Here is an 11,029-nt window from a genome sequence, read left to right as displayed (position 1 = left end):
AACAATAAACGTCTTTGGTGTCTCTGCTAAATATAACCTTAAAAGTTAAAAATTTATCAAATTAAAGAAAATTTAATACTTTAATTTTTATAAACACGTACTAAAATCTTAAACAACAAAATGACGATTTCAAATATGCAACGAATACGAAGTTTATCAAACATACTTAAGACATCACGTAGATTCCAAATCGAATTAAATAAGGTATTATTGATTCATTACTTATTTCAAATGTTTCTCGAAATCTTTACGTAACTCAATCATATTATTCAGGATATTTTAAATGTAGTTGGACCTAGGTGCAGAATAATGAGACCATTATTTTGGAAGTAGCTGGATTAAGTTGTGATAGGCCACAAAGTTTGTCTCTATCATACTTACACCAACTGTAAAACCGGCAATAAAAAAAATTACGTACTTTTCAGAATTATGCTTCACACGTCAAATATGCAGAACACAAGCAGTTGGAAAAAATTAGGAACATTGGTATATCTGCTCATATAGATTCAGGGAAAACGACACTCACAGAAAGAATATTGTTTTACACTGGCAGAATTGACCAGATGCATGAGGTTAGTGTTTTATTATTGTCATCATCATCATCATTGTCTTCAGTTAATGTTATCAATATAACCAGTATACTTGGGTATATTATATTTTTTTATACTAATGTAGATTGTTGGTTATGAACTCCTGGGTTCTATTTTAAAAGGCATAACAAGTTAGCCTATGCGTTAATCCATATTCATTCTGAATTTCAGCTAAATTAGTTCAGTAGCTATGGTGTAAAAGAGGACCAAACCATACTTACACATACATAAACTTTCTCTCTATAATATTAGTGTGTTGTGATAGTGTGATTATATTGGTGTGATTTGCTACCCATGTGTGTGAATTGATTAAGCAATCAATTTACACATAGGCAATAACTGTGTCCTAAAGACATGAATTGAACCCCTGTCTATTCCACACATATTTTTTTTTAATTTTTTAATTTAAGTACATTTCCACAACACACATTTACAATATAATATATTATTTAGAAATGTATTGACTATGGTTCTAATTCTTTTATCTCTACAGGTAAAAGGCAAAGACAATGTGGGTGCTGTCATGGACTCTATGGAACTAGAAAGGCAACGAGGCATAACAATACAGTCTGCCGCAACATACACTATATGGAAGGACCACAATATCAACATCATTGATACACCAGGACATGTAGACTTCACAGTGGAGGTAGAAAGGGCTTTGAGGGTTTTAGATGGAGCTATATTGGTGCTATGTGCGGTGGGTGGTGTTCAAAGTCAGACGTTGACAGTCAATAGGCAGATGAAGAGATATAATGTACCTTGTCTGGGCTTTATTAACAAGCTAGATCGATTGGGTGCTAACCCAGACAGGTGAGATTGTTTTACATTAATTTACATTTATTTTTCCTCATTACCTAAGTTACACTATTTGTCTGTTAGTTAGAAGATAATTATAGTGTTGCATAGTTCTGTGTTTTTGACTAATGTTAGCAAAACTATGCTGACAAGCAATGCTTTGTTGCTAATCAATTTTAAAACAGTTGTATGTTCATTGTTGTTTTCAATATCAATTAAGAACACTTTTTGTGAATAAATTGGAGTACCTATGTATCTTGCCCTACATATAAAACAAGTTTTGTATGAAAAACACAAGGAAATATGTGTTGCATTAATGAAAATGTTTTGTCAATTTCACACATTTTGAAAAACAACTCACAAGAAATTGTTAACCATAAAACACTAATATAATAGTCATTATTACATAATAATAAAGTGCATAGTCAAGACACTGAATTAATTTAAAAAAATATCAGCTTATCTATGATAACTCCCATGTTTCATTGTAATCATTTTGTCTGTGACATTCTATGCAGTTTAATAAAACATACTCCTATACTCATTAGTGAAAAACTGATAATAAAGTTTATATACTCAGAGGCACAATTATCCGCTTACTTTAATATGACGCGAGTATATTAAAGTGGGCGGATGCGGTGCCTCTGAGTATATTTTATGATTGAATTTGAGTGAAATGTAAATAGAGGGCTTTCTGTCAATTCTGGGTTATCACTTGGATTTTTCAATTATTGTTTAAAATTCTCCAAATTAACACCTGTTCTATTCATTATTTCAGAGTGTTAAAACAGTTGCGTTCAAAAATGAAGCATAATGCTGCTTTTTTACACCTACCCATTGGCTTGGAGAAAGAATGCCAAGGGATATTGGAACTTATCGAAGAGAGGGCCGTGTACTTTGATGGTGATTATGGTGAAGTGATGAGGTTTGATGAAGTGCCACAAAACAGAAGAGCTGAGGTCAAAGAGAGGAGGCATGAGCTTATTGAACAGCTATCCAACGTTGATGAGTCCTTAGGTAAATAATATATTTATTTTTATAATCCTAACTAGCGACTTTGTCCACCCTTCCACCTTTTTAATCCAACTCTGTCTCAAAATCCGTTCTTAGCGGATGTCTGCTAAAAATAAACTACCTCCCTGCCAAATTTTATCTTTGTATGTCAAGCTGTTTTCAATATTTCGTGATGAACCTCCGACATGGACGTAGCCAGGATTGTATTACTGATTGATACTGTCCAACCAAACCGGTTTTTCCGCTTTAGCCTGTTTCGATTTCGGACGTTTTTAGCCGAAACGATTATTATTTTAAAGTAGGTAACCGTCCAGTTGGGGGGGGGGGGGGGGGGGCGGCAATGAGTGTGAAGTGACATTTATGTGTTACAGCTGGACAATTACATATAATGACCGAGTTCAGTGTTGTTCACTTGTATCGCTTGTATTACTTAATGTTCACTCCACTTCCCTCCAACTCAATTCCAACCCTATGTTTTAGCAACGGAAAGTTTAAGCACGCGGGTGTCCTTTGGAGTGTTTTTTTGGTTTTCCGTCTGACCATCTTGTTGCGTTGTTACGTTGTTGTAGCCTATTTGATTCGAGAAGCGCGTGTGAATTTGGACCTTTTGACCGTAAGTGTTTCATTTGCCATACCGATCTAACCAATTCTTTGAAGGCTCTCTTTTCGCGGAGCAGCGCCGTATTTCGAGCGCCCGGAACCCTACTTTGATCAGCTGATGGGCCCCTGATCAATTCACATGGGGCGCCGGAAGTTTGCCCATACAGGGTTCTCCGTAACAAAATTAAAACCTGTATTTATTTTTAGGTGAACTATTCCTTGAGGAGAGAACACCTACAGTTGCAGAAATAAAACAAGCTGTACGAAGAACAACCCTAAAACGTTCATTCACGCCAGTTCTCTTGGGCACTGCACTAAAGAACAAAGGTGTTCAACCTTTATTAGATGCTGTATTAGATTACCTACCCCATCCAGGCGAGGTAGAGAATACCGCCATTATAGGGGAAAGAAAAGGTTCAGAGGGCGAAACGATAGTTCTAGATCCTTCTAGAGATGACTCGAAGCCTTTTGTTGGGTTGGCTTTTAAGTTGGAGTTGAGTAAATTTGGACAACTTACGTATTTGAGGTGTTATCAAGGCATGTTGAAGAGAGGGGAAAATATATTTAATGCGAGAACTGGTAGAAAGGTAAGGAATGCAAATTTGATTATTTTTAGTATTTAAGCTAAGTCATTAAACTAAACCTTTACACCCCTTGACTCTGAATTATTAAAGTCAAGGTTTTATGGGAAACTTTCTCTTTAAAGATCTCTGTTCAGATTTACTATAAAATTTACAGTTTTGAGTTATTATTAAATACGCAGGCTATCTTAATCTATACTAATATTATAAAGCTGAAGAGTTTGTTTGTTTGAACGCGCTAATCTCAAGAAGTACTCGTCCAATTTGAAAAATTATTTCAGTGTTACATAGCCCATTTATCGAAGAAGGCTATATGCTACATATTATCCCCGTATTCCTACGGGAACGGAAACTACGAGGGTCAGCTACTTGGTTATATAAAGTTGAAAACTGCAATTTTGGCTTTCAAAAGGAAAAAATTAAAAATTTCTTGCAATTCTAATATTTCGCAGGTTTCAGAACTTTGTTTTTTGGACTAGATTAATTGTATGATTATTGACAGAATAAAAAAACAAAATCCAAAACATTTTCCAGGTGAAAATCTCTCGTTTAGTGCGAATGCACTCTAACAATATGGAGGAAGTGAATGAAGTGTTATCTGGTGATATATTCGCGTTGTTCGGCGTAGATTGCGCGTCCGGTGACACGTTTGTGAACGACGCTAAACTGCAGCTCTCTATGGAGTCCATCCATGTACCGGACCCAGTGGTCTCTATGTCGATTAAGCCAAAGAACAATAAGGATAGAGATAATTTCTCGAAAGCTGTTGCAAGGTAATTTATCAGGTTTTGGTTTTTTTTATTTATTCTTTACAAGTTAGCCCTTGACTACAATCTAAGACTACAGTCTAAGATGGCTAACTTGTTAGGAGGAGGATGAAAATCCACACCCCTTTTCGGTTCTTTCTGGTAGGGTGGTAACTAGCCACGGCCGAAGCCTCCCACCAGCCAGACCTTTTTTTTTTTTTTGTAGGGGGGAAAATCCTCATGGACACCCGTTTGGGTAGTGCCGGACTCCTACCAGCTAAAAACCCTCCTACCTCCAAAAACGCTAGTGTACCTGCTATTTAGCCTACCACCAGCGTCACTGCCTCTTTCACTTTCCCAGTTCCCTTTCATCCTTCTCCTTTGTTTTCATTACGCTTTCTAAATACATCTTAATTGCCTCCCATTTGTCACTCGCTTGCAACATTATATTTATTAGGTTTTCAACCGTGATTTCCTGTCCTACCTCCTTTGTCACCTCCTCTCTTTCGGTTTTAAACCGGGGACAATAAAACATGGTGTGTTCGGCATCGTCGTTTTTTTAATGCGTGTTATATAGTCCATAAAATCACCGTGCCCCGAGAAACACTGAGTCATCCGGAACGTGATAGTGCCATGTTTCCTCTCTATCCAGGTCTTAATATTTTTAATCAGTCTATGGGTCCAGCGTCTTTTCACAGATTGGTCCCATTCCTGTTGCCATGCCTCCAGAAGAAGTTCAGTCAGAGAGAGGACTCTGACTGAACTTCTTTCCCCAGGCATTTTTAACCACCACCACCACCACCACCAGCCAGATCTGGATCAATTAAAAAAATATTACTCAAACTTTTTTTAGAAACCACTCAAACTGCCATTTGACCTTTCGAAAGTGCTTGTAAACTAAGATTGAATTGAAATAAATGAATATTGACTATTGATACTTGTATTACACTATAATGGTACATCAAAAGCAACTGATCTGTCATATTTAGGAGTCCGCCATGTTGAATTAAGAATGACGTCACTTAACCTATCCATTTACTGTCATATAAACAACATAAATATGCAAAATTTCCACCTTCAGATGAAATCTCACCTAAATCTATCTAAAAAGATATGCGGCAGCCTATAGTACCGTTTTTACTTTTTATGGTGTGAGAGTTATCCTGAAAATATGTTTAAAATAATTTCAGGTTTACCAAAGAAGACCCAACATTCCACTTCCGTTATGATAGTGACAATAAAGAGACAGTTGTCTCCGGTATGGGGGAATTGCATTTGGAAATCTATGCGCAAAGGATGGAGAGAGAATATAACTGTCCCGTTGAATTAGGCAAGCCAAAGGTCGCTTTCAGGTATAGATTTTTTTTATGGTTCCATTGGCAATGTCAATATAGTAAGTAGCTAAAATGCTGTCTATGAATCCAACATCAAGTAAATTTAATAATTTCTAAGTTAAAAATTCGACGCTATAAAGGGATAACATAAAATATCCCTCTATAAAGGGCTGGTCGTTCAGGCCACTATGCCACTAGACTAGGGCTATGTTATGCAAAAACGACATTACCGAGGACACTGTCAGAAAAATAAATAAATACTTTTTATTTGGGTTTACACCATAGAATTGAAAATTAATCTAGAAGAGTTAGTAAGATTAGTAACAATTTTAGTATTGTTAGTGAACCTAAACATATAAAGTGTACCGCTACCCAACGTGCCACTATTGGGTAGCTCAGCTTCTCCTGTATTAACCCTAGGATGCTCTTGTGGCTATCGCGAAGACGCTGCATGAGTGAAACTGCCTTCTTACGCATGATAGCTAAGTGCTTTTATGCAACTTCTAAAAAGAGGTTCTTTATTCGATCTCTATCAGTGGTTACATTAGAAATATCATTGGTTCTATATTAGAAAGAGTATTCAAAGCTGCTTGCTCTAGTTGGGCATTATCAAATTTGGCTAGGCAGGGAGAACAACACGAGTCAATTAGGGGAGTGTTAGTTAACAGTCAAGGATGTCCTTAACCCTACAACATCGGTCACATGTCCGGGAACCTACTCGGAATTTTTGGACACACACTGGAATCCATGGAATGCTAACATATTTCGTCTAGTCTTAATAAAAATGTTTATTCTAAACAGGGAAACCATGATGTCACCATGTTCGTTCGACTACCTTCACAAGAAGCAGTCGGGCGGCGCGGGCCAGTACGCTAGAGTCTCCGGTATCATGGAGCCACTGCCGCCGCACCAGAATACGGGTTAGATGTTTGTTGTTTACGACCATTTGTAACAGAAAATACTTGTTCTTTTAGTGTTATGGAGTAGTCTACACTAATATTATAAAAAAAGTATAGTTAGTGGTGTAATCTCTGGATCTACTGCACGAATTGTGGAAATTCTTTTACCACTAGGCTTTATTTTATTTATTTATTTATTTATTCATTTAAGTTACATTTCCACATGTCATAAATAAAATTTCATACTTATTACAAATGGAACCCTGTGAGGGTGTTGTAACTACAAAGTAAAACTTAACTTAACTTAACATAACATAAGATAAGATAAGTAGAGAGGCGGATTTATCGTTTTTCGGTCAAAAAATCATTAATTTTATAGTATACTTTTTCAAGCAAAAAGTTTTTTAATGTTAATAAAAACTCATTAATGTTTTCCTTTTTCTTAATGTTTTGCGGTAATTTATTATATATTTTTATGTACATTTTGTGCGGGCCAGTACTGTGCATCTTTAAATTTGATTTTGGCTGTACCAAGTTAAAATTACGCGCGCTCCGTAATTTATTTTTTCGTGGCAATTCATTTAATTTTTGAAAAAATTCTGGATTTTTCCTTACGAATTTGCATGTTTCTAAGATATATAGACTTGGTAGGGTAAGAACTTTTAATGATTTAAAGTGGGGTACACAACTTTCAGTTTTTTTAACGTTTTTTATAATGCGAATACATTTCTTTTGTAGGGTGAATAGTTGTTGTGCATCTGTGCTATTGCCCCATAGAATGACACCGTAAGTCAGGTAGGCATTTGCGTATTTTATCACCGTATTCTCACGGGAAAAGGCGGTTCTAACCTCGTGGCGCCGGTTAGTAGAATATAAAACGGTTGTATAATAATGGTTGTAAAATTTGAATGCGGTTTACAAACCGATTTATAACAGACACAAGTGTTATAAACCTCGTTGCCAGTATGTGATATAGTCTACTGTATCCTAATCTTATGCAAACAACAGCATATCACTATTACAATTCTGCTTGAATGCACAACTATACAGCCAGGCTTTCTTCCTATGAGATGAGCAGATACAGGATACAGGACCACCCACACTTCTTCGATGCAGTTTACTATTTCGACTGATAATGTTTGCGTTCTGTTACATCCCTAAATTCTATATTCGTAATGCAGAGCTGTGACACAGATATAAATGTTCTGTCAGCAATATATATGCTTTATAAACCGTAGCTCTGCCTCTAAACAGTCAGTCGTTCTGGTGATTAGCCGAATTGCTGTCCAGCTACGGACCTGGTTTATGCCCGCCGGTCTGGACTAAGTAACAAGGCTAAGCCCCTGATAATACTAGCCGCCTATAGACCCTTTGCAGGTCCTCGCGAGTCGCGAAACGTAGTGATCCATAGTAATAGAGTTTGTTGTCGTATTTTGAACTATAGTTAAATTATAAACAATAAAACTCAGTTTCAGTTAACAAAGTGTTTTTTTTTATAAACACCGAGAAACCGAAACTAACAGTTCGTTTTTCACAAATCCTGCAGGAACCATTTACCAAAAAAGTAGTCTATGTTCTGTTCTAAAGTCCCATTTATCACTACAAAACATCATATAAATAATTTCAGTGGCTAAGCCGTAAAAACGTGACAGACAGACTTATTTGCACTTATAATATTAATACTATTGTAAGATTAGTAGTGACCTGTAATCATATAAACATCTTAACATGCTTTCTGAAGCAACAGTGTACAACCACTAACTTTGACAATTTGGGTTTCATGTTTTAAAGATTTTTATGATTTTTATGGCTAGGCAGGGAGAACAACACGAACAGAGAACGGGGAGTGTTGATCGATCGTCAAGGAATTCCTTAACCCTACATCCTGTAGTCACAAGTTCAGGACTCTGCTCGGAGTTTTTCTTTCTACCACGCGATGGACCCGGCACCCGCACGGTGAATTCATGGAATGCTAAGATATTCATCTCTCTTTTTTAGTTCTACAGTTCGTGGACGAAACGATAGGCACGAATGTACCGAAGCAGTTCGTTCCGGGCGTGGAGCGAGGGTTTCTTGACACCTGCCAGAAGGGATACCTGTCCGGACACAAAATATCCGGGGTCAAGTTCAGGTTGCAAGATGGCGCTCACCATATTGTGGACTCTAGTGAATTGGCTTTCTTCTTGGCTGCGAAGGGTGCTGTTAAAGAAGGTAATCAAGTAGGGTAAATAGTAAATAGATTTATTACTATTCTCATTTCTTTGCATGTGAATAAGGACTCAGGTTTACAAAATAACAGTCATTATACTTTCATCCGCATATTGCATCTGTTATTATCTTTGTGTTTGAATAAATAATATGCCCCTTTTTATTGGCAATAGGGTATAGGGTATAGGTAAACTTCTCGAATGTAAATTAAATTGATATACTTTACACTGTGAGGATTAGTAGTATAATCAAACTATATGTCAATTAGGTACTCAGTTGCTCGATGGTGAAATGTACAATATTAAACTCATAGTTTAAATCTATCAATCTTCGAGGTCTTCAATATTAGTCTGGGATCCGTAGAACATTTATTTAGAACTGATTACTTTCTATCAAGTTAATTTTTCGTAAGTAGTTTTTTTAATTGCGAAAATTCTTGATTCTGGTAACTAACTGAGTTACCAGGAAATGAAAATTTCTGAGCGTCGGGACGAGATATGTACATTACAATAATTAAAAACAATTTGTAGGACATTGTGGCTGTTAAGTTGTATAATTATTAACTAAGCAACAGTAAAAAAAAAACAGCTGTTAGTAACAACTTTTAATAAATCATCATATTAGCCATACTCAGATGGCCATTCACCCTGCCAACGAAATTGACGTCTTATAATAAAAAGACGCACAATCATGTAGAAAATTTCACTTAAAAACTGGCCAATTTTGTTTTGACAATTTTAGAATTATTGGTAACGAAAATTATACCTAAAGGCCTTTAAATATAGTCCAATATTCAATAAAGTCCCAAATTCAGAGCAAATTCAACCTTAAGGATTGAGTTCAAGAATTTGCAAATGCGTCTACTAGAATTGAGTGCCAAGAAGTTGTGTTTGGCACTCATTGAGTGGGGACATTTTTTGGTCGCTGATTGTGCATCCACTTTTTAATAGGAGATCGATGATTTTTGGTTAATAAAGATTTTATTTATTTATTTATACCGATAAATCCACTATCCACAATTTTCAGTTTTCGATGATGGCGCCTGGCAGATCCTGGAGCCGATAATGTTCGTGGAAGTCACCATCCCCGAGGAGTTCCACGGCACCGTGCTGGGCCAGCTCAACAAGCGCGGTGGTATCGTGACCGGCACTGAGGGCTCGGAGGGCTGGACCACTCTGTATGCGGAGGTGCCTCTGAACAACATGTTCGGATATGCTGGAGATTTGAGGCAACTATATTTCCGTAATGGTCCGCGAATCAGGAACCAGTAATACACACTATGACATCTCAAGACGCGAGAAAGACAAATGGCGACCAATAGTGGCACACTCAAAAATATCGCTCTCTCTTTCCAATCCAATGATAGAGCGAAATTTAAATATTTCAACGCCACCGCGTCTATTGGTCGACAGTATATATCTCCACAATACAAAAGTCTTTCCGAGACTAACTTGAGTTAACCCTGAAGACCGGATAGTATTAAATGATTATTTTTTTTTATTAATCTATTTAATCTACTTCCCTCATTATTAAATTAATCAAAAATCATACTCTAGAAAAATAATTTAAAACTACTCCACAGAATAGAAAGGTACCTGCTTTCACGCTGCAACTGTGGGGTTACCAGATAGTAGAGTAATGTTATTTATATACCCTCATCAGTTATTTAGTAGTGTAATATGAGTAATGAAAGCTGATTTCATGCTTAATTTAACTAATAAATAACAGAAGAGGATGAGAATGATAATTTGTAAATGTATTTTAATGTCGAGTCTTAGATCATTATAGATAATTGTAATTTTACAGATCTATGACACAAGGAAAGGGTGAATTCAGTATGGAATACAGTCGATACACCCCCTGCCTCCCCGATGTTCAGGAGCAGTTAATACGAAAGTATCAAGAGGAGTTGGGCCTACTGCCCGACCAAAAGAAAAAGAAAAACTAACCGCCTAGGAAATTTATAGAACAATCTAGTGATATTTTATTGTAAGTGATAGTTACGTATTTAATTTAAATATTGATATAAAATGAATTTAATAATTTTAAACTGAATTTTATTTATGACTAGCAATGGGTCCTCTGGTGGTGGTGATACTAACCTATATCGTGGCTTTCTATTTTAATTACCTGGTAACTCAGTTTGATACCAGAATCAAGAGTTTTCGTAAATAAAAAAGTTGATCGTCTCATCGAGATGAAGCTACTCACGAAAAAATAACTTGATAGTAATCAGTAGTTAAAAATGTTCTACAGATC

General features: G+C 36.3%; 1 protein-coding gene across 1 annotated transcript; it reads left to right on the top strand.

Moving 5' to 3' along the window:
• Positions 1-10,820, top strand: LOC112058527 (elongation factor G, mitochondrial). The gene is made up of 11 exons (XM_024099415.2): positions 1-204; positions 426-572; positions 1,084-1,403; positions 2,167-2,405; positions 3,210-3,589; positions 4,118-4,356; positions 5,520-5,681; positions 6,465-6,583; positions 8,561-8,773; positions 9,797-9,998; positions 10,577-10,820. The coding sequence occupies exons 1-11, from the start codon at positions 121-123 to the stop codon at positions 10,716-10,718; spliced, it is 2,247 nt and encodes a 748-aa protein (XP_023955183.2). The 5' UTR covers positions 1-120; the 3' UTR covers positions 10,719-10,820.
• The last annotated feature ends 209 nt before the right edge of the window (positions 10,821-11,029 follow it).

The sequence above is a fragment of the Bicyclus anynana genome, chromosome 3 (genome assembly GCF_947172395.1).
Source record: "Bicyclus anynana chromosome 3, ilBicAnyn1.1, whole genome shotgun sequence".
Classification (NCBI taxonomy): domain Eukaryota; kingdom Metazoa; phylum Arthropoda; class Insecta; order Lepidoptera; family Nymphalidae; genus Bicyclus; species Bicyclus anynana.
This window is presented reverse-complemented; position numbering and strand designations above follow the sequence as displayed.

Coding starts and splice junctions, on each gene's coding strand:
- LOC112058527 (XM_024099415.2), top strand. CDS start 121: ATGACGATTTCAAATATGCAACGAATACGAAGTTTATCAAACATACTT. Junction 205..425: donor TCCAAATCGAATTAAATAAG/GTATTATTGATT, acceptor CGTACTTTTCAG/AATTATGCTTCACACGTCAA. Junction 2,406..3,209: donor CAACGTTGATGAGTCCTTAG/GTAAATAATATA, acceptor ATTTATTTTTAG/GTGAACTATTCCTTGAGGAG.